The 27,057-nt window shown below is 48.2% G+C and overlaps 1 protein-coding gene across 1 annotated transcript in view; it reads right to left on the bottom strand.

Moving 5' to 3' along the window:
* Nucleotides 1-334: 334 nt before the first annotated feature.
* UTP25 (UTP25 small subunit processome component) overlaps nucleotides 335-27,057 on the bottom strand; it is a 36,066-nt gene continuing 9,343 nt past the window's right edge. Inside the window, exons 6-12 of the mRNA XM_056568200.1 lie at nucleotides 24,714-25,115; nucleotides 23,220-23,436; nucleotides 17,519-17,721; nucleotides 5,556-5,738; nucleotides 3,632-3,744; nucleotides 1,765-2,010; nucleotides 335-724 (exon numbers count right to left, since the gene is read on the bottom strand). Coding sequence (XP_056424175.1) covers nucleotides 478-724; nucleotides 1,765-2,010; nucleotides 3,632-3,744; nucleotides 5,556-5,738; nucleotides 17,519-17,721; nucleotides 23,220-23,436; nucleotides 24,714-25,115 — 1,611 coding nt within the window. The 3' untranslated portion in view covers nucleotides 335-477. The remainder of the gene's footprint in view (nucleotides 725-1,764; nucleotides 2,011-3,631; nucleotides 3,745-5,555; nucleotides 5,739-17,518; nucleotides 17,722-23,219; nucleotides 23,437-24,713; nucleotides 25,116-27,057) is intronic.

Here is a 27,057-nt window from a genome sequence, read left to right as displayed (position 1 = left end):
ACAATGTGGGTATGGAGTTTGTTTTACATTTCCTTAGTGCCATAGATTTCACCAGGCATTTCTCCTTTGCAATGTATAAGGGTAAAATCTACAGTGAATTCAATCACACAAATAATTCTTAACCTCCGCTTTTGCAAAACTACAAAATTTGGGTGTTGTATTGTTGTCATAAGTTTTTGTGTGTTTTTATGCAAAAAAAAGAAATACATTTAAAAAAAGTTTCACAAAAAAATAATTTTATATATATATATATATATATATATATATATATATATATATATATATATATATATTTTTTTTTTTTATTAAAAATACATTTTCTATTTGTCGTGATTCCATAATGGGGAAAACAAAGAAAACACCACAAGTAGAAATGTGTCCAGCAATAGTAATATCAGGATCCAAATAGAACAATTCTGTACAATAGGCCATTATTTTGGGGGGGGTTTAATCCATTTTTGTAGGCAGCAGAGGGGATTAGCTGTTTTCCCCAGTGACAAACAGGTGCACGCTCTTCTTAGACTGCAGCATCTGAGCCGTCCTCTCGGCGCCCACCACCGCGGCCAGCCTCTGGGCGTCATACTTTGAGTACAGCACCGTGCAGGTCCATGTAGCCTCCTCCCCCTTGTTCCAGGCCTTCATCATGTTACACACCTCGCTGTAGAAATGGGGATACGTAGGGAGCTCATAGAAGATGAGGTTTCGGATGCCCCTCAGCGTGTACCTAAGAACATAAGAATGAGGATTTATATTCAGGATCCATTCAGCCACTTTACCCCCTTCCAGTTTTGGCACGCCATTTATGTTTTTTTTTTAACCCCCACCTGTCAGGAGCCACAAGGGGTATTCCAGAATAGCTCCTGTCCTCTACATAGACAGTGATTACAGCTCCCAGCAGATCTTTCTTACTTTTATATGTAAGGACTTGCTTTATATCTGTATTAGTTATCTACTTATTTTTCTTTCAAAAGGGGTACTCCAGCGGAAAACCTTTTTTTTTATTTTTTTATTTTTTTAAATCAACTGGTGCCAGAAAGTTTAACAGATTTGTAAATTACTTCTATTAAAAAATCTTAATCCTTCCAGTACTTATTAGCTGCTGAATACTACATAGGAAATTCTTTTCTTTTTGGAACACAGTGCTCTCTGCTGACATCATGAGCACAGTGCTCTCTGCTGACATCTCTGTCCATTTTAGGAACGGTCCAGAGCAGCGTATGTTTTCTATGGGGATTTTCTCCTACGCTGGACAGTTCCTAAAATGGACAGAGGCGTCAGCAGAGAGCACTGTGCTCGTGATGTTAGCAGGGAGCTCTGTGTTCCAAAAAGAAAAGAATTTCCTCTGTAGTATTCAGCAGCTAATAAGTACTGGAAGGATTAAGATTTTTTAATAGAAGTAATTTACAAACCTTCTGGCACCAGTTGATTTAAAAAAAAAATAAAAAAAGTTTTCCACTGGAGTACCCCCCTTTAATCCTCACTATTTCCTATTTTCGGATGACATTTTGGGGTCTTCAGAATCAATTACCAGGTTTCCATAGAGTTATGGTCTCAACATACGATGGTCGTCCTGGAACCAATTAATATTGTAACTTGAGGAACCCCTGTATAGAGTGAGAGGTTGGACCCCTGCTATCAGGCACTATCTGCCGTTGTAGAAAGTGGACACGTTTTTAACACCTGGGCTGCAACATTACTATGATGTGTAGGGAAAAAAATAAAATAAATTAACAGGCTTCATAATTAACCCCCCGATATCCTCACCTCTTGTAGAAGTGAAATCTCTCTGTGACCAGAAGGAACTGTCTCTCTCCTTTCAGAAAGAACTGGCGCGCTCTGGAGATTCCCGCTTTGTCGGCGTATTCACAGATTTGGGTGAAGTTGAGCTCCTCCTTGGTGAAGTAATTTCGCAGCCGCACGTAATCAAAGTAGGAAGGGATATAGATGAGGGTGTGCGACATGATGGCGTCTCGATACTGCGGCAGGATCTTGTCCGTAAAAAAATTAAAGCTAAGGAAGAGACAAAATTCCATTAAAGGGAGGCTCAGGCCAGGGAGGAGCTTTAAATACAGAGAACCACATACAGGGAGCGTTATAGGGGCCTCATGTGGCCCTTGTCTGCACATTATATTAGAAACGACCATGTCTCTTGTTTTCGTACATAAAGCGGTCACTCTCTTTATATGAATTCTCAGCAATTTCCATAACATAATGGAGGATGACAACATCTTCAAGGCAAACAGGGAACACATGACTGAGAATGGGCAGATCCTATAGATATACAGTGTTTCCCAACCAGGGCTTCTCCAGCAGTGGCCAAACTACAACTCCCAGCCTGCCCGGACAGCCAAAGGCTGTCCGGGCAGGCTGGGAGTTGTAGTTTGGCCACAGCTGGAGGCACCCTGGTATATATGTTGGGAAAAATCAGAAGTGCCCATCATTCCTATCTTCCAGGGCCGGCTATAGTCCCAATGCTTCCTTAAAGGGGTATTCCAGGAAAAAACTTTTATATATATATCAAATCAATTGTCTCCAGAAAGTTAAACAGATTTGTAAATTCCTTCTATTAAAAAATCTCAATCCTTCCAATAATTATCAGCTGCTGAAGTTGAGTTGTTCTTGTCTGTCTGGCAACAGTGCTCTCTACTGACATCTCTGCTTGACTCGGGTACTGCACAGAGTAGAAGAGGTTTGCTATGGGGATTTGCTTCCACTCTGGACAGTTCCTGAGACAGGTGTCATCAGAGAGCACTTAGACAGAAAAAACAACTCAACTTCAGAAGCTCATAAGTACTGAAAGGATTAAGAGTTTTCAATAGAAATAATTTACAAATCTGTTTAACTTTCTGGAGCCAGTTGATATACACTAATATATTATATATATATATATATATATATATATATATATATATATATATATATATATATATATATATATATATATTATATATTATATTATATCTCTATCTATCTATCTCTCTCTATCTATCTCTATGTATATCTATCTCTCTCTCTCTCTCTATATTATATATATATATATATATATATATATATATATATATATATATATATATATATATATATATATATATATATATATATATATAAGTTTTTTCCCTGGATAACACCTTTAATACAATGCAAATATAGAATTCTGTCCATTGACAATGGAGAGATTCCAAAGATGGTTAGGCTACATTCACAAGGTATAATTTCCTCTTCCTTTCCATGCAAAGCCCATGGCACACAAGTAATTTGATGCAGATTCCAAGCAGAATTTCCATGTGGAATTTCTGCCTGGAATCAAAACCCCATTGAGGTCCATGGAAGGACCTGACAATGATTATATGGACATGTCAATTCCTGAAGCAGAAAAAAGTCTTTGTCAGGACCTTCCATGGACATCAATGGGGTTTTGATTCCAGGCAGAAATTCCACATGGAAATTCTGCTTTGAATCTGCATCAAATTACTTGTGCCATAGGAAATTTGGTGGGGAAATTTGGCTTGTGAACATAGCCAAGGGCAGCAGAGAGGAGGCAGCTTCCACTGCTCCACAGCAAGATTAGAAGACTCGCTTACTGTCCATTATTTAAAACATCTTTTTCTTGCCTTTAGCATCTTTGTCTTACCGTGCATCAATTACAGAAAGCACACTGTCTGCCTCCAGACGCTGAAAGACGTGAGGAAGTTGCACCATGACTTGACAAATGGAGCCTGTTATCGGCATGTTTCTTACAGCCACCTGGACAGGAACAGATACAATGCAAATGGTCAAAATTGTGGGCACGCTGCAGCCAGGAGATAGAAGAATACAGTGACCCCCCCCGACCTACGATGGCCCCGACATACGATCATTTCAACATACGATGGTCTCTCAGAGGCCATCGCATGTTGAAGGCAGCATCAACATACGATGCTTTTGTATGTCGGGGCCATCGCATAAACGGCTATCCGGCAGCGCAGACTGCTTCAGCTGCCACCGGATAGCCGTTTACGGTGCCCCGTGTGGTCCGCTGACGATCACTTACCTGTCCTGGAGGCTCCGGCGCGTCCTCTTCGGGATCCCCTGCATTGTCGGTGCTCTCCATCGTTGTCATCACGTCACTGCGCACGCTGTCCCGTCATCCAATAGGAGCAGCGTGCGTAACGACGTGATGGCGGCGACGGAGAGCGATGATGCCGGGGAAGCAGAGGCCTCGCCGGAGCGTCGGGGACACCCTGGGGACGCGGCGACAGCGATGGACGGCGACATCCAGGGCAGCGGTGACGAGAGGTGACAGTCCAGAGTGGCGGGGACACGTGAGTATGACCACCAATACCAGTGGTCTTCAACCTGCGGACCTCCAGATGTTGCAAAACTACAACTCCCAGCATGCCCGGAGAGCCAACGGCTGTCCGGGCATGCTGGGTGTTGTAGCTTTGCAACATCTGGAGGTCCGCAGGTTGTAGACCACTGTCCTATACTTTCCATTGCACGGATCCGTCAACATAAGATGGTTTCAACAAACGATGGTCCATTTGGAACGGATTCCCATCGTATCTTGAGGGACCACTGTACTGAAATCCAACATGCTCTTCTCTCTGACAATTACACTTTGTGGACTGTCAGGCTGTCCTAAATACTCAAAGAGTACCTTTCACCAAGTGAACCAGATTTTTTTTGCCCGGTTTCTTCTGCTCACTCACTGTAAGCTGAGGACTGCAGGAGGTGGCATTACCCGGCAGGCACAACATCATCTGAAGTCCTGCAGGGGAGAACTTACGCCCTCCCTGTTCTATGCTGTGCTCAGGCGCGTGCATAGAACAGGGATCCAATCACTCGCTCTCCCTGGCTTGATTGACAGGCAGCGAGCGAGCGTTGTGCAGTGGCGCACTGTCTCCTTAGCTTCCGGACTTTTAGGCTGCTGCAGTGCCAGTGGACACAACGCACAGAAGGAGAAAACCTGGTGGCCAAAACTTCAAAGCTGAATTGTAATAATATTTTTAATGGATGTCAATTAGTAAAGTTATAGACATTACATCAGCTATAACATATAACATTTTATTGATGGTGACATGTTCCATTTAAATAGGGTAATCGAGTTTTTCCTTAATAAAAAGAAGAAAAAAAAAAAAAAAAGGACCTATACTTACCTAGTGCTGGTCCCCCACTGCTCCCATTCACCTCTGTCTGGTCCCTGATTTGCTCTCTTTTTCCTGTCTGCTAGGGCAGGACCTGTCTGCTTAGCCAATCAATGGCCGCAATGGCACCTCATCATGGTCAGTGATTGGCTGAGCTGGCAGGTCCTGCAGTTCTATCTTTTTTTCTGCTTCTGAGACAACATCAGGGGACCAGATGGACGTAAATGGGAGCTGCGGAGCTAGGTAAGTAGTATAGGATTTTTTGTTATTGTTTTTATTTGAAGCACAAACTGCATAATCCCTTTCAGATTGTTGCCTTATTGTGCAGAACCCAAAAAAGTTGGGTCAACTTTGATCTGATGCACATAGTCCTCTAAGAGATATAAAACGCACACTGCCAAAGTTATGTACATGCACGACCTTTGCATTTACCTGTCCGCTGTAATTGAAGCAGTGCTTGTTAAATATGGAGTTTATCTGGGGATCCTGCAAGGAACTAAACAGTATCGTCTGTCGATAGTACTTGGCCCAGTTACTGAGGTTCCACATGCGAACGCGGGAGAAATCAACATTGTGGGAGTCTGTCGGCTGCAGGTTGAGATGAGACATCATGTGCTGAAACACGCAAAACAACAAGTTAGCAGGAAGAACCAGGTGAGTAACAAAACCTTTTAATTAAGATATGAACAAGATATAAAAAAGGAGATTTTTTAACACTTAACGTAAAATCTCTTTCTCGAAGGATCCATTGGGGGACACAGACCGTGGGTTATGCTGCTGTCTCTAGGAGGTGTGACACTATGGTAATAAAAAAAAGTCAGCTCCTCCGAGCAGGATATACCCGCCTTCAGGCTCTGAGCTAGTCAGTTTAAGTTCCAGAGCAATAGGAGGAGACCAATAGGGCAAAGAAAAACCCCAAAACTGTCTGAGAACCCGAAGAAAAAACATAACTGAACACACCCTCGGACAGAGAAGCAAAGGAAAAACCCAAAAAGGGGCGGGAGCTGTGTCCCCCAATGGTTCCTTTGAGAAAGAGATTTTACGGTAAGTGTTAAAAAATCTCCTTTTCTCTATCAGCTCCATTGGGGGACACAGACCGTGGGATGTACCAAAGCCGTCCCTTGGGTGGGCAGATAAGTAATCAGGCAGACGGCCGATCCACTGCCGCCTGCAACACTTTACGACCCAGACTAGCATCAGCTGATGCGAAAGTATGAACTCGGAAAAACCTTGAGAAAGTGTGCAAAGACAACTAGGTAGCCGCCTTGCAAATCTACGAGGTTGAGGCTCTATTCTGGAGAGCCCAGGATGCCCAACAGAACGAGCCACAACCCTGAAAGGAGGAATCTACTCCTTACAGCGATAGGCTTCCGCAATGGCAGACCAAATCCACCGAGAAATGGTGGCCTTGGAAGCAGGTTGTCCCTTGCGACGACCTTCCGTAAGGACGAAAAAGGAATCACACTGATGAAACGAAGAAGTGATGGAGAGATAAGACCGAACAGCCCAAACTACATCCAGCTTGTGTAGTAAGCGCTCCTTAGGATGAGAAGGAGCCGGACAAAAGGACGGGAGGACAATGTCCTCATTGAGATGAAAGGCCGAAAACACCTTAGGCAAAAAGGAAGGATCTGGCAGGAAAAACAACCTTGTCCTGGTGGATCACAAGAAACGGAGAACGGCAGGAAAGGACTGCCAGTTCAGACACCCTCTGGATGGAGGTGATAGCAACAAGAAACGCCACCTTCCAAGAAAGGAGGCAGAGAGACACCTCTCTAAGGGGCTCAAAGGGTGCACCCTGGAGGGCACTCAGAACCAAATTCAAGTCTCAAAGGGGAGAAGGTGACTGATAAGGAGGAACAGTGCGCGCCACTCCTTGCAGGAAGGTCCGGACACGAGAAATAGAAACCAGGGGCCGAAACACGACCTTTAAGGGAACTGAGAGACAACCCCAGTTCCAACCCTGACTGCAAAAAAAGGAGATAAGACGGGGAACAAAGAAGGTCACCGGGGAGAAGTCCTGAGCTTCACACCAACAAAAATAAAACCGCCAAGTATGGTGGTAAATTCGTGTGGAGGAGGGCTTACGAGCCTAGAGCATGGTGTGAATGACTTGGGAAGAGAACCCGCAGGCCCTCAAAACCGCGCTCTCAACCGCCACGCCAACAAATGCAGCGACTGTAAATTGGGGTGGCAAGAGGACCATGAGAGAGTAGGTCCGGGCGGAGCGGAAGGCGCAGAGGAGCATCGTCCAGGAGCCCGACTACGTCGGCGTACCACGACCTTCAGGGCCAATCTGGAGCTACCAGAAAGGCGAGGACATCCTCTGCCTTGAGCTTCCTCAGCACCCTAGGAAGGAGCGGAAGAGGAGGGAACAGATAAGGTAGGGTGAACCCCACCCAAGGAAGCACTAGGGCGTCCACGGCCAGAGCCTGAGGGTCCTGGGACTTTGACACAAACGGAAGGATCCTCCGATTGTGCCGGAACGCGAAGAGCTTCATGTCCGGAAGCCCCAGAGGTCGCAGAGCTGCGCGAAGACCCATGAGGAGACCACTTGCCGGGGTCGGGTGAGGACCGACTGAGGAAGTCCGCTTCCCAGTTGAGCACTCCCGGAATGTGAAACGCCGAGATGGCCGGAACCTTACTCTCCACCCAGGTGAGAATCTTGGTCACCTCGGCCATGGCTGCTGAGCTGCGAGCGCCGCCCTGTCGATTTATGTACGCCACGGCCGTGGCGTTGTCTGGCTGAATGCGGACAGGACGGGACTGAAGACGGGACTCCCAATGAAGAAGACAAAGAAGAATCGCCCGTAATTCCAATATGTTTATCGGAAGAAGGGTCTCCAGGGGAGACTAGAGTCCCTGGCCGGCCAATCCCTGAACATGCCGCCCCAGCCCGACAGGCTGGCACCATTGTAACAACCTGCCAGAGAAGGGGAAGAAATGACCGCCCTTGGAGAAGAAGGGGGGAGCGGAGCCACCAGAGCAGAGACTGACGGACCCTGTGAGTGAGAACAATCTGACGATTGAGGGAAAGAGGAGACCTGTTCCATTGAGAGAGAATCGCCAGCTGAAGGCGGCGGTAATGAAACTGGGCAAAGGGTACAGCCTCCATAGTTGCCACCACTCGACCCAGGACTTTCATACAAGTGCGGATGGAGACTGATACCTGGGTCCGAAGGGAGCGGACCCCCGACCAGAGCGCCAGACGTTTGTCCGGCGGAAGACAAATGCGGGCAGAGGCCGTTGAATCGAAGTCCCAGGAAGGTTAGAGACTGGGTAAGACAAAGGACTGACTTGTCCCGGTTGACCATCCACCCGAAGCGAGTCAGTGTGGAGAGTGACGTCCAGATTCTCCAGAGTCTGGACTCTGGTCGGAGCCTTGATGAGAGGGTCGTCCAGATAGGATATCACCTAGATTCCTCTCGACCGAACAGGCCCAACACTGGCGCAAGGATCTTTGTAAGGACCCGAGGAGCCGTGGCAAAACCAAAGGGGAGGGCTACAAATTGAAAGTGCCCTTCGGGATCCGCAAGCAGAGGTACCGATGATGGCCCGGAAATATTGGCACATGGAGGTAGGCATCCTTGATGTCCACCGATGAAGGGAACTCCCCTTGTTCCAGGGACGCCACCACCGAACGGAGAGATTCCATCCTGAAGTGGTGGATGAGAAGTTGACGGTTGGATTGGTCGCACAGAACCGTCCATCTTGGGGACCACAAACCCGAAAACGTTCCCCTGGAGGAACGGGGACGATAACCCCCTGGAGAAGCAGAGACTGGAGAGCCGCTCGAAAGTGCTTCGCCAGAGGAGGAGACCGGGGGGCCTGGGATCGAAAAACGCGATCCCTCGGAAGGGAGGCGAAGTCTATCCAGTAACCGTTGGACACCACATCCCTGACCCAGAGTCCTGAATGTGTGAAGTCCAGATGTCTCGGAAAACAAGAGACGACCTCCCACCCGAAAAGAAACTGCGGGTGGGGCCTCACTTCATGCAGAAGTGGGCTTGCGCTTGCCCGATTTTGGCGGAAAACTGCCGGACTGGTTGGAGTCCGAATTCCAAGCCGGGCGTGCCCGGAACGAGGGAGCCTTCTTGTCCCGCGAGAGCGCCTGGCCGGACCCTTAGCTGGAACCAGAGGTCCGAAAGGAAAAAGGACTTCCTTTGGGAAGAGGGGCGAGCCTTATTTTGAGGTCAATAAGGAACTCTTACCTCCCGTTGCCTCAGAGATAATCTCATCGAGGCGTTTGCCAAAAAGACGGCCACCCGTAAAGGGAAGCTCAGTGAGCAACCTTTTGGAAGCGGCATCCGCATTCCAAGCTTTAAGCCACATAAAGCGGCGGAGGGCCGCTAGGTGACCCACAGCAAAGGCAGAACAACGGGCTGACTACATGGAAGCTGCGCACAGAAAGTCCCCAGCTTTAGAGCATTGGAGAGCCAGAGCAGAAAGATCCTCTGGGGGAGATCCCGCTAAGATATGCTGAAGGAGCGTTTGGCACCACTCCGACAGGGCCTTGGACACCCATGTCGAGGCGAAGATGGGAAGAGAAGAGCCAGCTGCTTCAGAAGCAAACTTCGCCAAGGATTCTAGCGTCTTGTCCGTGGGATCCTTGAAGGCAGCGGCAACTGCCAGAGGCAGTGTAGTCACCTAAGAGATCCGGGAGATTGGTGGATCCACTGAGGGAGGGGAAACCACCTTAGCGACAAAGTCCTTGACAAATGGATAACGTTCTTGGATTGTCTTGATTCCCGGGAACCTCTTGTCTGGATGTTTCCATGCAGATTCCAGAATGTCGTCAAAGTCAGCGGGAGAGCTGAACCTTTGAGGTGCTGGCTTAGTACGATGAAAGGATACTCCTGGAGTGACATCCGAAGATCCTGGGTCCTCTAGGTGAAGGGTGTCTCTTATGGCTTGCACCAATGAGTTCACCGTTGCAATTGAGTCCGAGCGGTTCTCTGAGTCAGATGCCGGCTCGGAAGCCTCGTCCACCAGTTCACCAGGGGAAGTGAATGAGTAGAGGCAGTCGTCCTGGATGGGGGCGACCCTGACCGGGTACGCAGCTCTGGCGTGGCAGAGCGGCGAATCCGAGAACGTCCTCTGGAGGAGCGACGTTCGTGCCCAGATGACAGGGGGGTGGGACCCACGAGGGGAACGCCCACGTCTATCTGAAAACTCAATTGAAGAGTCAGACGAGGCACCCCTAGTACGCCTGTAAAAGCGTGAAGCATGAACGAGGAGCGGGCCCTCTCAGAGGTCCCGCGCAGGGAAGACCCCTTCAGGGCGGACACCACTACCTGGGAGGCCTCAGCCACCGAACGGGAGACTTGGATCAAGTCAGCCATATACTGGGTCAGGGAGAAACCCAGGGTGGTGGAGCGGCTGAACCCACCGGGACCGAAAGAGCATCAGGGGGTACCAGGGGGAGCAGTGGAGCAGGTAGGGCAAGTGGGCACGGCAGAGCCAGGCATTTTGGTACTACAGTGTATACAGACCAAATAAGTCTATGTATCCTGGCAGCTGCAGAGAGGAGAACAGCTCCATGCAGCTAGAGTGAGAAAAGGAACTGCCAATGGTAGAGGGGGGCGTGCCTGCAGCAGAGGCACTAACTATTTGCCCCCCCCCCCCCTCTGACTGAAATTCGCGCCCACGGCGCTGATTGGAGGCTGATGCGTGCCTCAGAAGAGCTCCGACCGCCCTGTGGGCGGAGCTAAAACCAGGCCGAGAAGGAGCTGTAATGGCGCCCGCTCCTTGTCCCGAGCGAAAACGTCATTCGCATATGCGCCCGGGGGAACAGAGCGGGCAGTTAATACGCCGTCAGAGACCGCGGGAGAAAACAAAAGTAAGCCGGCGCTGAGAGCGCCCGGCTCGTACCAGTGCCGCGGCTGTCAGCCGCATACAAGGCACTGCCGGCGAAAATGAAAGTAAGCCGGCCCGTACTAGCGCCGCGGCTGTAAGCCGCATATAAGGCGCTGTTCAACGTAACACACTACACACACACAGTGCCAAACATGCATGCCCCTCAGAGTGCCACTGCTCCCCCAATAAAGTCCTCAATAAAAGTCCATTCCCAGTAAGCCAGCCCAACCTGAAAAGGTAGCCAAAAACAGGGGGTCTCCAGCAGTTGCAAGTCCGCTTACCTGAGGAGAAAGAGGGAAAGTACTTACCTCAGTCAGAAGAACTTACCTAATGGAGTCTTCAGTGAAGTCTTCAGTCAGCTTTAGTTACCTGCATCACGCCTGGCTGCTATGCGCGAGCGAGGCGAGCAGGGAAATAGGAGGACCCGGACCCATGAGGTACCAACCCAGGCGCTGACCGTTGGAGAGGTGGGGTTAACAGCGCATATACGTAATGTCTGTGCCCTCTTACTCGCAATGGGGAAACAGGGAACCGGAGTCCCTGAGCCCCCACCTGAAAACAGAAAAGAAAAGGGAATAAAAAACTAACACGTCCCCATACTAGGAAAACAAAAAACAGAAGACCTGGCCTGGAGCAAACCAGACCATGTCCACCTCCTCAGACACTAAGCTTAAACTGACTAGCTCAAAGCCTGAAGGCAGGTATATCCTGGTGGGAGGAGCTGACTTTTTTTTTTCATTACCATAGTGTCACACCTCCTAGAGACAGCAGCATACACCACGGTCTGTGTCCCCCAATGGAGCCGATAGAGAAAATTACTTTAAATTAAGTTGGTGGTCCAAAATGTTTTAGGAAGACATATCATTCAGGCCATGTTAGTTTTAAATGTTGCATTTGAATCATTTAGATCAGTAGATCTACAAACAGTGGCCCTCCAGCTGTTGCAAAACTACAATTCCCAGCATGCCCGGACAGCCATTAGCTGTCCGGGCATGCTAGGAGTTGTAGTTTTGCGACATCTAGAAGGTAACCGTTTGGAGCGTGCTGATCTAGATCAATAGAATAGACAATTATTCTGATTAAAGAAAAGAAGAGTGTCTCTATGGGAGAGGCGGACCATTTGTGCATCCCCACCTCTCTCATAGAGCTGAATAGAGGGGGCGTGTCTGTCCACCTCTCAGTGAGGTCGGCGACACAAACATTTGTCGCGCAGAGCCACGGCAGTTCCAAGGCCCTGGATTGCGGGGGGGGGGGGGGGGGGGGGGGGGTTGGGGTCCCAGCGATCAGACTCTTATTCCCTATCCATTGCAGCAGAATTCCCCTGCAGCGCCAGCACAGGAAAAAGGAGATTGTTTGTTCTCACCATAAAATCTCTTTCTCGTAGCCTTCATTGGGGGGACACCTATACTGATGGGTATATGCTCTTGCCACTAGGAGGCGCTGACACTAGTAGGAGAGGCCAACAAGGAAATATGTTCGAAGGATCTTGGAAAAGAATCCCGGATAAAAAAAAAAAGAAATGAAGAAATAGGTGGGTGCGATGTCCCCCAATGAAGGCTACGAGAAAGAGATTTTACGGTGAGTACAAAAAATCTCCTTTTCTTGGGCGCTCTTCATTGGGGGACACCTATACTGATGGGAAATACCAAAGCAGTCCCCTAGGGTGGGAAGAACAACCACTAGCGAAAGGGGATCAGTCCCAAGACCAAACCCACTCGTCCGGAAGGCCTGCGGATGAGACCCCAGGCCAAAGATAACCGAGGCCCAGAAACTCAGCTCCCGGAAGATCCCCCGGCCATGGAGATGGACTAGGATGCCAAGGAAGGGACCGTGCTTCGCAGAGATTCTAAATCTACGGTTCATATAGAGAGACAAGAAAAGGTCGACTAGGAAGCCAGATGGGCCAGAAACACCCTGGAGGAAGTAGGAACACAGACCCAGACAAAAGGTCTAGCCCGACTGGAAAAAAAAATGGAAAAGGGCACAACAAGAGAATCCCATCAAGAGTCAACCGATTCAAGAGAACATGGTGAAAAAACACCAGAGAGAGTACGCCTGAGCAGAAGGCGAGCACAGAAGGTGGAGACCAGAAAACCACTGGAAAGAGAGACTGAAACTGGCTCTAGAGAAGCCTGGTGCATAAGATCAATGACCAGAACATCTGCTGACCCAAAATTCCTATCCCAGGGGCCCGCCACGAGCACCCGGGAGACGAAAGTAGCTCGACAGCTAGAATCCAGATGACCGTAACGCCATTCATCTCGGGAGTACAAGGACCCCGAAGGAAGAACAGCCAAAAAGGAGCGGAACACCCTGAAAGGGGCATCCCAGAACACCAGAGCGGCCGACATGGGAATTGGAGGAAAGTAAACCCAACATCTGCGAAATGCTCCGGGTAATGAACTTCCGAGACGAGAAGAAGCACGGTACAGAAAAACTGCCCCACAGTTGGGATCGCGGAGAAGTCTGGGCAGGAGAGCTACACCTGCCCTAGACCTCAACCATCACTAAGGGCTAAGACCTAGAAAAGAAAGCACGTCACAGCATCCTACGATAGTGTCCAAGACAAGAAGACTAACCAGCCTTGGACCCCAGAGGTCCGAGCAGACCAGAGCACTCTGAAGGAACATCCCGTCATGACAGGAACAGAGGGGAAACAAAAGGGAACCCAGCTGGGACTCCCAGTTTCTGGGCACTGGAAGGTTATTCCAAAAGACGGTGGTGTCAATGCAGTGCAACACTGTCAAGGGGAAGTATGAACACACCTTCCAGGGAGATTGTACCAAGGGAGGAGGAGAGCAAAGGCAGGGCCCAAACAACAGACGGTGCTAGACCGGCTGTTGTCGGGCCAAACATAATTGCATAAACTCCGCCAACAGAGGAGAGTGCCAAGGCTGCTTGAGCAGCAGTAGACAACCAAGAAACAGAAAGAGAGCCAGGCTGCAATTGTGGGCCGTAAGCACACAAGTACAGACAGCAAAAAGCTCATCTCAGCTCACAGCCAAAAAACAAGGGCCCAGACAGATATCCAACCTATATAGTGGGAAGAGAGAAAAGGCTCCATTTTGCTAGTAGAAAGGGCTCAGCGAAATAGTCCTCCTAGATGAGGGGAAAACAAGGGGTGGTCGAGAGGAAACCCATGCACTGACCAGCCGAACTCCTTGATCCCCATAACCCCTGAGGAAGGGGATGTCAAAGTGCGCCAGGCACCATAGGATCAAGGAAGTGCCGCCCTACGGCAATGGAACAAAGAACTGGGTGTGCGTAGCCCCCAGGAACTCTGCAACAACACATCGAGGTATGGAGGAGCCAATGTGCGTCCCCAGAGGGATCGGAATCCTGGAAACTGGAGCTGGGCAAAGATACAAAGACGTGACTACGAATGCAAGGAAGGAGCACGCACAATTACACAGCAACCAGCAGCTTTGAGAGGAATACCCCTTCAGGGTGAAACCCTGGACCAGATGGGCGCCAACGGAGCCAACCCGGCTGTCTATGGCAACAGAGCAGGCACCTGAGCCAGACTGCGCAGGAACCCAGGGAGGATACCTGTAGACATGCCAGAACAGAGGTGCTCAACCGCCAGAGACCTGTGGAAACAAGATCACAGGAAGGCCCGAGGCACACCCCACCGACATAAGGGAAAGCGGGCTGAAAACGTGCAGGGGGTCTTAGACGTAAGGACACAGTAGTAGGGTATGAAGACTGCAGACATGAAAGAAACTGCAGACCACCAAAAATGCGGCAGTATGGAAGACAGGCTCAGTACCCAACGGTGAGTCACAACCATGCCCCTAGCAGACCAACGTTGTACCCCTAGAAAGGGGAACAGAGAGTACTGCTGTTGCTGTGAAAGGCCATGGATCCTGTAGGAGATGCCCACACCCATTTCCTAATGGAATGCCATTGCAGATGCAAGAGATGAAGGATGTATGTGGACAATGCAGACACAGTCTGACTGACAGGCATAATGGTCCAATCAACCTACAGAGAGACACTATGTGGAGCTTCACATGGTAGTGAGTCACCGGACTGCAGTCGTGGGAGCGGCAGGAATGGGGGAGGAGACCAAGTGGATTAGAAAACCATGCAGACAGTGTCTGGCAATCTGGCAAAGGGACCATGGTCACACCGGGTCCCGCATTCAGAACCACACACCAAAAGTGAGTTACTAGCCTTCAGATGTGGGAGCGGCAGGTAAGGTAGGGAACCGGGGAACCAGCCTTTGGTGCAATGTATAGGGCTCTTGGAACAACAAGGGGTGACTCGCTCAGAACTACTCCGTGGAAGTGGGATATCTGAACTTCCGACTGGCTGACTGGAGAGGATTCCTGAACACATAGGGTCACTCCTTCGAACACACCCACAGAAAGTAGGGCACAGGGGTGTGGCTGATCTGATGGGCGACCCGATGGAATAGGAGACCATGCAGACAATGTCTGGCTTACCGGCATCAGTCCCTCATACCTGCAGAGACCCTCTTACAGATTCCTCACACCAGCAGGGAGGTATGGGAAAAAACCCCAGCCAAGCACGCAGTAGCCCTGAGATGGGAGACAGACGGCAGCAAGAACGTGCAGACAGCAGGGAGGTCTAGACTCCATGGATAGAAACCCCGTTACCCTGGGAGATCGGAGAGGCTGAGGAGCCGTGGATTGTACCCCCTTCGCCCTGCAAAGGGTCCATTAGAACACACCATGTTACCCCTCCGGACACCACTCTCTAGCAGTGAGCTGCAGCAGAACTTGAGCTGCAGCAGAACTTCAGCTGCAGATACATCAGCTCCTCTGATAAGCGACAGGCGGCGGAAAAAAACACAGACCACTGTCTGGCCTACTGGTATGGGTCCATAGTAGACAACGGGTCACTCCAGCGGACACCTCGCACTAGTAGTGGGTTACTGCAACCAGCCGTGGATGTGGCAGCTGTGAAATGAGAGACAGATGAGACTACTGTCCGTCATAATGATATTAGGTCCAGCCCATGCCCACGCAGGAAAACTTCCAGGGAGACCACGCACTGGACATGGGGATCCGGGGCGCTAGCAGCAGATGCGGCAGCCTGTGGAGAAGGGAAAATTGTATGCACAAGCTAAGAAACCCCGATGGCTGCCCGGTGGACATGACAGACATGTCATGGCGCTCAGCGGTACAGGACAGTCACTGACTGTAACCCCGGTGAAATCCCTGGCAAGGACACGCCACGGCGGGTCACATACGCAACCTGACCGAAATTGGGTAAGCCAGACAATTGCCATGCCAGAGCCCGTACAGGGAGACAGAAACAATAAAACAACCCCCAACAGATATTAAGCTGAAAAGAACAGATATTACAGGTAGAAATGGAAAATAAGGGCCGGGCGAGCTCCGCTTGGTCTGGAGCTCAGGGAGACAACGGACCCGCACAGACTACAAAGCACCGCTGTCCCCGCCATGATGGAGGGGCAGAGCTAATGTCACGGGAGGCGTACCTCAGAACCTCGCAGCAAGATCCGTGGGGCGCGCGAACTTGGAGAGGGGGAGCTGCCTGACCTCCCGGTTCATGCGCTGTTCAGGGAGAAGGAGGACTGAGCTACTGCCGCCATAACCGCTGCATGGCCTCCAGTTAGCATGCTGGCTCAAGGGGAGAAGAAGGGCGGAGCCATGTGCTGCCATAACCTCCTGAACTCCGCCAGCTGAACACCCAGCACGCTGTCGACCCCCGCAGTGGAGCAAGTATGGAACGGAGGAACAGCAAGGCTGTTCAGAGGTGAGCCACTGCAATAACGCCGGCAGCTATCCTCCCAAGAACCCAGTATGCAAAAACACAGCCCACCCTATGAAAGTGAGCCCCAAACCTAATGCTTCTAATAAAAGGACAGAGTCCCTTTTGTGAAGAGGGGGGGGAAACATATTCACCTGCAGATGCCATCTTATACTCACCTAGGCGTCTTCAACCGGCTTATGGCCACGCTGCATCATACCAGGCTAAGATAGCGAGGCGAGCAGGGGAAGTGGGGGACCCGGACCCAGGGTACAACCTCCAGGCATTGGCCGTTGGCAAGAAGGGGTTATCAGTACATACTCTATGCCTGTGCCCCTTAGTCGCATATGGGGGAACAGGTAGCACCATCCTCCTGAACCCCCACCTGAAAAAAAAAATGGAAACAAAAAGGGAGATAAAAACCTTAAAAAGACCAGTTCTGTGGAGCTCCCTGACCTGTGTCTTGCCTCCTACTCACACTAGATAAAATTGATTACCTCACTTCCAGTGGGCGGGTATATCCTGCCAGGGAGGAGCAGACTTTTTTTCCTAGTGTCAGCGCCTCCTAGTGGCAAGAGCATATACCCAATAGTATCTGTGTCCCCACAATGAAGAGCGCCAGAGAAATTAACAATTATTCAGGTAACCTGACTGTGTTGTGTTGTAATGGAGTGGTAGTTTTGCAACAGCTGGAGGTCCGCTGAACAGACACCCTTGCCATAATGGGTACTTAAAAATTAATCGTGTATATTCAATAATAAAATAGGAAAATCCACGGACATAAATGTAAAACTTACCAGCATGTGCTCCCAGTTTTGCATTAGGTAGATATCAGCCTGGTCGATTATGAGGACCTCTATAGAAGACAGGAAATCAAAGTCCCTCTTCTTCTCGCCTTCACTACCAATGATTGTACGCAGACCAAGAGGAGACGCGATGACAATGTCAGAAGAGTAGAAAGGGGAATAGAGTCTAATGCTCTTCTGCAGAATGGACACTCCTGTGAAAAGATGACATTTACTTATTTGCCACTATTTAAGATCTATCAGAAGAAACACACAGGTTGGGAATTCATGAAGCTTCCATGCCTCGGTTTTGGCATTGGAAAAAAAAAAAAATCACAAGTCCTGTTTGGCACAAAAATATTTGACTTTTTACAACTTTCCGCCATGCTTAACAGGAAAAAGGAGTAAAGTTTCTGCAATACTAGATTTATTTATTATGCTTTCAAACAGGCATAGGTTTTAGCTCAACTTCGATCACTGGGGGGTTAGTTATTAGACATTTTTATATTGCAGGCTTCCTACATGCAAATATTAAGTGACTTTCTATATAGTTCAAACCACTATGTTGCTGTAGAGTCCGTGCAACAATTTTACATAGTGGGATGTCCTGCTGCTTCTGACAACAGCACCAAGCTGACTGCACTCACTGCTTTCCCCCTTTTTCTAAGTGTTTGTGATAACAGCAAGAAAGGGGGAGGAAGAAAAAAGGGGGAACAGCCAAATAAAAAAAAAACAGGCTATTTGAAGGGGTATTCCGGCCATAGACATTTTATCCCCTATCCAAAGCATAGGGGATAAGATGTCTGATGGCGGGGGTCCCAGCGACGGGTGCTGCTCCTGAAACGGAGACGTGACGCACCCTCGTGACCTCACGTCAAGCCCCTCCACTCATGTCTATGGAAGGGGGCATGATGGTCGTCATGCCCCCTCCCATAGACATGAATGGAGGGGCGTGACGTGATGTCATGAGAGGGCTGCACGGAGATCGCGGAGAGTCCCAGTGGCCGGACCCCCACGATCAGACATCTTATCCCCTATCCTTTGGACAGGGGATAAGATGTCTAAGGCCTGAATACCCCTTTAAGAGAAAGGAGGGTATCTGAAGTCTACAGGAGATTCAGGCTGTTACGGAGACAGATGAGAGCAGCTTAGGAAAAATCTGCGAAAGGAAAGGAAGGTTTAACACAGAAAACTGCAACAGAAAATTAGGGTAAAAGGAAAAGAGAGCATAGCAGGTGGGGGACACACTCCTCAGCAACTCTCAACACAAGGAAGAATACACCCTTCATGGGCTGTAGAAAAAGAAATGAAAACAGGAATTAAGCGAGTAAATGCCGCAGCTCCAGCTTCTCCTCCAGCTTATACTACAGGGAAGGACACATTCTGAAACTGGGAGCAGAATGCAAACTGCATATCAGGATGTCTCATTGAATAAAGGGGTGAAAACTGCAGGCCTAAAAGGTGTCTATAGCTTTTAAAGAGTACCTGTCATGATCTTGTTAAAGGGGTACTACCGTGGAAAACTTTTTTTTTAATCAACTGGTGCCAGAAAGTTAAAACAGATTTGTAAATTACTTCTATTAAAACATCTTAATCCTTCCAGTACTTTTTAGGGGCTGTATACTACAGAGGAAATGTTTATCTTTTTGGATTTCTCTTATGTCACGAGCACAGTGTTCTCTGCTGACCATTTTAGGAACTGTCCAGAGCAGCATATGTTTGCTTTGGGGATTTTCTCCTGCTCTGGACATTTCCGCTGTAGTATACAGCCCCTAAAAAGTACTGGAAGGATTAAGATTTTTTAATAGAAGTCATTTACAAATCTGCAAATGTGTGTGCAGCTCACAAACCAAAAATCCGAGGATATATCTGGTTATTTGCCGAAACCCAACAACCAGAGGTAAAATATGTAGGAAAAAAATTGTATAACCAATCCTTCAAGGATTTTACCCCAAAAAAGGTACACAATGATATTTAAATCAAATATTATAGGAATACTTCAATTATGATTAATTTTTTTTTATTATTAAACATTAATAAAATAATAAAATAACAATAATAATATCCTGGCACAGATATATAAAAAAGGTGAGAATCCACTGGGCCCTAGTGGTATTAATCACCAAAAACTTTGTATTAAGGCAACCATATGGTATATTATAGAGATTGCTGTATATCCCAGTCTGGAAAAAATATGTTCAAAAGTCCTCTTCAATATGGCTAATAAAAAAGAGCTTTTGCATTGGATATTGTAGCAAGTATAAGATGTTATGATAAATAATGGGAAGGCAAACAAGGTGAAAGCCAGCTCACCCCGCCCCAGACAGTAGAGCACGGATCCGGGCGCTGGACGGCACCAGCCAATGAGAAAATGAAAGAGATCGGATCCAGCTCAATGCAGGTAAAATCGGGTTTAATCCATAGGACAAGGAAGGAACAAGTTACGCGTTTCAAGCGCTGCAAGCGCTCTTAGTCATACAAGTTGTATGACTAAGAGCGCTTGCAGCGCTTGAAACGCGTAACTTGTTCCTTCCTTGTCCTATGGATTAAACCCGATTTTACCTGCATTGAGCTGGATCCGATCTCTTTCATTTTATGATAAATAATGTAACACAGATATTGTTACTTGTTGCAGTCTTTGAGCAGTAATAGTCTTTTAGATGAGCTGTATAGAAGACTGCTGGTACAATATATCTCACCCGCTCCAGGTAGATGTGGTCCTCTCCGCTCACCACACACCGGCAGCGCTGGCACTGGTGGTAGGATGGACCTGTGCAGGGGTGCGTTTGGCACAACGTCCCCAATAGCCTCCGTACTGCTCTCCTGTGTTGTTACCTACAGGGCGGGCACAGGGTTGGCGTCCCTCGTGGTGGATGTGATGGAGTCCAGGGGCGGATGGATAGATGGATCTCTCCCGGCAGGTTCAGGCGGAGGCAAAACACAGTGAAGATCCGGACCGTGGCTGCAGTGGTTGCCGATTTCAATGGATGGTAAATAACGGTGCCAGGTTCACACCATGAGTATATTGCAAGGTGTGGAGCAGTACGGAGGCTATTGGGGACGTTGTGCCAAACGCACCCCTGCACAGGTCCATCCTACCACCAGTGCCAGCGCTGCCGGTGTGTGGTGAGCGGAGAGGACAACATCTGCCAGGAGCGGGTGAGATATATTGTACCAGCAGTCTTCTATACGGCTCATCTAAAAGACTATTACAGTTCAAAGACTGCAACAAGTAACAAAATCTGTGTTAAATTATTTATCATAACATCTTATACTTGCTACAATATCCAATGCAAAAGCTCTTTTTTATTAGCCATATTGAAGAGGACTTTTGAACATATTTTTTCCAGACTGGGATATACAGCAATCTCTATCATATACCATACGGTTGCCTTAATACAAAGTTTTTGGTGACTAATACCACTAGGGCCCAGTGGATTCTCACCTTTTTTATATATCTGTGCCAGGATATTATTGTTATTATATTGTTTTATTAATGTTTAATAATAAAAATAATTAATCATAATTGAAGTATTCCTATAATATTTGATTTAAATATCATTGTGTACCTTTTTTGGGGTAAAATCCTTGAAGGATTGGTTATACAATTTTTTCCTAATTTACAAATCTGTTTAACTTTCTGGCACCAGTTGATATAAAAAAAAAAAAAAAAAAAAAAAAAAAAAAAAAAGTTTTCCACGGTAGTACCCCTTTAAATTCTATAATCCTCCCAGTTCACTGCCCCCATCATGATAAACCACCCTCTGCCTTTATTTTTATTATTTGTTAGTTTTCTACCTCGTTATTGCTCTGTATTTTCTGCTTAGTCTCAGGCAGATTCACAGACTGGGAAGGGGCGTTCCCCAGCAGGGATGACATCATCTGAAGCCATACAGGGAGAACTTCCTCCCTAACTCTGCTACACACAGCCCAGAGCAGTTCAGTGTGAGATGAGCCATGATTGGAAAAGGCTGCACACACACACTCAGCATTTCCTGATTTTGGACTTCTGTCAGGCCAGCAGGAGTCCAAAGTCTGTGCAAGAGATGGGGGGGAAATGTGCTCTGGACACCTAGCGGCAGCTTTTTTAAAACACAAATTAAACATAGAAAACTTACAAAAAGTACATTATAAAGATTTTTTTTTTCTAATGAACTTATCACCTATCCACAGCTGTCAGTGAGGAGTGCGTGTCATCTACCAGTAGTCCTAGAAGAAAGAGATGGGGGGGGGGTTGACCATAAAAATAAGCCGGGCTGCTACCTACAGCGAAAAAAAGTAACATAGCAAGAAAAAGAATCACTGTATTCTAGTGCACACCCAGAATATTTAATGATGAATTATCTTTATTGTACAAAAACACTCAACATCACAAAATGATGAGAACAAGGACATTTAAAAAGAGCCATAGAGGGACAAAGCACAACACGGGGAGCGGCCATGAACCCCCTCACCCCAAGTCCTGTCCTGCAGTGATTAATAAGAATGACAACAACACTGCTACTACAAGGTGCACCCTGCAGGACAGGACTTGGGGTGAGGGGGTTCATGGCCGCTCCCCGTGTTGTGCTTTGTCCCTCTATGGCTCTTATTAAATGTCCTTGTTCTCATCATTTTGTGATGTTATGAGTGTTTTTGTACAATAAAGATAATTCATCATTAAATATTCTGGGTGTGCACTAGAATACAGTGATTCTTTTCTTTTTCTTGCTAGTCTACCGGTAGTCGGCACGCGCTCCATGAATTTCTATGGGAGCGCAGATGAATGGAGCACGCGCTCCTGAGTGCCAGATCCTGTCCCTCGCGGGGGCCCCAGCGGTCAGACCCCAAGCAGCCAGCTAGTTATCCTCTATTCTGTGGCTAGGGGACAAGTAATTTTTTGCTGGAGATCTCCTTTAAGGGACATGTACATGTAAATGAAACGTACACAGGGTGCCACCATGCCAGACCATATTCATGCATTAAAGTAGGGCTGCACGATATGGGGAAAATGTGTGATTGCGATTTTGGGCCTAAATATTGCGATTGCGATGCGATATAATAAAAAAAATAGTGAAATCCCTCCATTTCATATCCAATCACCTCCATTTCACATCTACGTACCCATTTTATGCCCACCGCTTATTTCACATCCCCCCCCCTTGTCACATTCCCCTCCCCCCTCCTGTCACATTCTTGTACTGCAGTAATACACTGGGTTTCCCAGGCGGATTTCAAATCTTCCGTGGGACCCGGGAAACCTAGTGTATTACTGCAGTACAAGACCTTTCCCCATCAGCCAATCACTGGCTTGACACGTGACACTAGAGATGAGCGAACTTACAGTAAATTCGATTCGTCACGAACTTCTCGGCTCGGCAGTGGATGACTTTTCCTGCATAAATTAGTTCAGCTTTCAGGTGCTCCCGTGGGCTGGAAAAGGTGGATACATTCCTAGGAGACTCTTTCCTAGGAATGTATCCACCTTTTCCAGCCCACGGGAGCACCTGAAAGCTGAACTAATTTATGCAGGAAAAGTCATCAACTGCCGAGCCGAGAAGTTCGTGAGGAATCGAATTTACTGTAAGTTCGCTCATCTCTAGTGCAGCCCTACCTTAAAGCAATGTTTCAAGACTACCTGAATAAAACAGCATTGCATGCAAATTTAACAGATTCCGTGCGTTTCAGTATACAGAGGTACAGTATGCACTAGCCCTTATTCCAGTCTACTCACCTATCCTAAAATGGTCATCAATGTTCCCAGCAAATATGGCTTCATAATCCTCCGGCCTTTTCAGATTGGGAGGTTTCTCCTCTGGGTCGGAGCCAAACTCATTCTTGAATCTCTTCTTGTTGCTCACATCCACTTTTCTTCCTGGGACCTCCAGGAGACTGATCAAAAGCTGCACCACTCGCAATGCGGATTCACGGAACGGCACAACTATGAGGACCTAAAGGAGATTAAAAGCTGAAAAGTCATATAAAAAGAAGAGGTGTTACTTTATAATATAAACCTTCCCTCTATTGTACAGGACTTCACAGCCTTCTGGAATACAGCTGTTTCTGGTTCTGAGGATCCTTGGTCCTAGGGCTGCACGATATATCGCAATCGCGATTTTTTTTGCAAATTGGGATACGTCGAAATGCGCAATCACCTGCCATCGTCATGCACACAGAGTCTGGGTCACCGCCAAAATTCAAAATGCTTAGTCAGCACTTCCCAACCAGGGTGCCTCCAGCTGTTGCAAAACTACAACTCCCAGCATGCCCGGACAGCCTTTGGCTGTCCGGGAATGCTGGGAGTTGTAGTTTTGCAACAGCTGGAGGCACCCTGGTTGGGAAACACTGTCCTAAGTAATAATATGGGTGCTGGGGAAACATAAAAAACCTGATGCTCACCTAGTTCCGGTCCCCGTAGGTCTGTCACAGATCCCTTTCTCCTCCATGTGGTCCTGGTATCTTCTCTGCGCTCCCGAAACAAGCTGGTCCCAGGACCTATTCCACTAAGCCAATCAGTGGCCTCAGTGGTGTCATGTGTCAGACCAGTGATTGGCTGAGCAGGAAGGTCCTGTAAGTCCCGTAAGACACCGGTCTGCATGGAAAAGAACGGAACCTGCGGCAGACCTACGGGGGACTGGGGCTAGGTAAGCATCAGGTTTATTTATTTTTGTAATGTTTCCCCCTGTACCAAAGCACAACATTAATGTGAATGTGAAATGGGGGGGGGGGGTTTGCGAAATAGACATGAAATGGAGGATGAGCATGAAATAGGGGGAACTGAAGTGAAATGTGTGAGAATGTGAAATTGGGGATAGAACTTAAAGGGGTACTCCGGTTCCAAAAAGAAAAGAACCTCCCCTGTAGTATTCAGCAGCTAATAAGTACTGGAAGGATTAAGATTTTTTTAATAGAAGAAATTTACAAATCCGTTTAACTTTCTGGCACCAGTTGATTTAAAAAAATAAAAATAAAAAAAGTTCTCCACCGGAGTACCCCCTTCAATGGGGGGGGGGGGGGGGATTGGACATAACATTGGGGATTTCACCATTTCTTTATTATATCGCAATCGCACATTTTCCCCAAATTGTGCAGCCTACTTGGCCCCAATGCAAAATCTGTTTCAGGGCCTTCAGCTACCATGGACTATTTAGAATACAGAGGTCTCCTTTGTGGCAAAGACATCAGGGCCTGTGTACAGACTAAGTAACGCAGAGTAAGAACAGCATACCTTGGGTCTGGTAAGACCTTGGTCTCGGAGATCGTCCTCATCCAGTCCCGTCTTGTGATTCTTTCGTATAGAGTTGTTGTGGAGCACTTGTGCGTTGGCCTTCAGCACGTGATTGAGAGCATGAAGACAATAGACGATTCTAACCTCTTCCCCCTGGACCGTCGCCATCCTGGATGGATAATACAAGTCCTTGTAAGAGTTCATTATGGTGAAAAGTTCTCTCTGTAGAGGGGTGAAGCTGTGGTCGCTCTTGCCAGAGAGAAAAGATTTGTTTGCTTTGGTCCATGTGGAATCCAGTGGTTTACGGAGATACAACAGTGACAGATCAGTTTCTTTCTCCGATTTTAATGGATGGACCTTTTTAAAGGCCGAGGAAAATACCAACTGACCCAGCGCCAGCCACTGAAGAAACAAATAGAATAAAAAGGGTTAATAATAAAAAAAGGACAAAAACTAACAGATCAGGATGACGTTAAAAAGGGGTACTCTGCTGCTCAGCGTTTGGAACAAACTTTTATAGACTTTAATTGAGGGGGCGGGGCATGATGTCATGAGGGGCGGGGCTATGACGTCACGAGCTCCCGGCTCCAGCGTTCGGAACAGTTTGTTCCAAACGCTGAGCAGCGGTGTACCCCTTTTTAACGTCGTCCTGATCTGTTAGTTTTTGGTCCTTAAGGGGTTAAACATGCATGCTTTCCAGCTGACCTGGATTTCAATGGGACCAGCCAACCATTTTATGTGTATGGAGGCCGCCCGAGTCAGACATATTGGATTTCAACTGCCTGATCCTTATGATCTCAGAGAGAACTCACCATCAGAGGTTGTCAAAACATGAGTGCTTGGCCAAGCCAAATGTTTATGTGTATGGAGGGTTTTTGGAGGGATAGTCATATGTCCATGTGAACGGCTCGAACATCATATAAAGTTAAGCTTTAGGTTATGTATTTGGACTAAAAGTCTACATTACAGCAATGGAATCTGGTTAAAATGGACTTGTCAGAATTGTTAAATGGGCACTGTCATGAAAAATAATTTTTGATATGTTGTAGTACTCAAGTACTACAACATATCTCTAATATACTTTTATTTAAAAAAAATGCTTTTAAAACGTTTTAAAAGCAATTTGAAATTCGGCCACTAGGGGGCGCCCTCCTAGTGGCCGAATGCAGTGCAGAGTGACGTCACAGCAAAATTCCGACTGATTCCGGCAGGGCATCAGTCGAAATTTTGCGCAGGCGCAGTAACAGCCAGGGCTCCGCATCGGCTGACGGCCCTGCTGCAAGGTGCGGGGGGGTTGGCTGCTACAGCAAGGTGCGTGGAGTGCTGCTCTAAGGTACGGGGGGGGATGGGGGGCGCTGCTGCAAGGTGCGGGGGGATGGGGGGCGCTGCTGCAAGGTGCGGGGGGATGGGGGGCGCTGCTGCAAGGTGCGGGGGGATGGGGGGCGCTGCTGCAAGGTACGGGGGAGGATGGGGGGGGCGCTGCTGCAAGGTACGGGGGGGGGGGGGGGGGGATGGGGGTTGTTTGGGTTTACTTACCGAGCGGCAGGAAGAGTCTCTCCCGCATCCGTCCCTCCCGCATCCGTCCCTCCCGCATCGGCTCCTGGCTCACTCCTTCCCCCATGAAACTCCTGTCCTGGGTGCCTCCAGTTGTTTTACCACTACAACTCCCAGCATGCCCTGACAGCCAATAGATGTCAGGGCAGGCTGGGAGTTGTAGTGGTGAAACAGCTGGAGGCACCCTGTTGGGAGAACTAAGGGCGGAAGTCCCCCCCCAGCAGGCATCAGTGACGTGGTGCCTGCTGGGGAAGTCTGCCTGGTAGTGAGCACACTACCAGGCAGACTAAATGCCATTTTAAAAATAGTAAAAAAAATAAATAAAGGCAGGGAGGGTGTTAGGGATAGAAGGGCAATAGGCAGGGACAGAAAAAAAAAAATCATGATGGTGGGAGCTACCCTTTAAAGGAGTAGTGCAGTGAAACATAACTTATCCCCTGGGGGGGGGTCCGAACGCTGGGATCCCTCGTGATCTCCTGAACTGGGCCCCCGGCAGTCTGCCGGAAGCAGCTGTTCCAACCCCCACGGGAAGCCGTGGCCGACACAACCCCTCCATGTATCTCTATAGGATACACGGAGGGGGCGTGCCGGATGCCGCTCCATGCAGGGGTAGGCACGTCCCCTTCGTCCAGACTGCCGGGGCCCAGTTTAGGAGATGCCCCCTCCCCCCAAGATCTATAACTTATCCCCTATCCTTTGGATAGGGGATAAGTTGTGTTTCATTGCACTACTCTAACTTTTCAGTATTTCTTCCACACATACTAAAGTGAGCAGTTTGGTAAGACATAAG

Source organism: Hyla sarda, chromosome 3 (genome assembly GCF_029499605.1).
Source record: "Hyla sarda isolate aHylSar1 chromosome 3, aHylSar1.hap1, whole genome shotgun sequence".
NCBI classification, from domain to species: Eukaryota; Metazoa; Chordata; class Amphibia; order Anura; family Hylidae; genus Hyla; species Hyla sarda.
The sequence above is the reverse complement of the archived record's forward strand: the minus strand, read 5'-3'. Positions and strand labels throughout refer to the sequence as shown.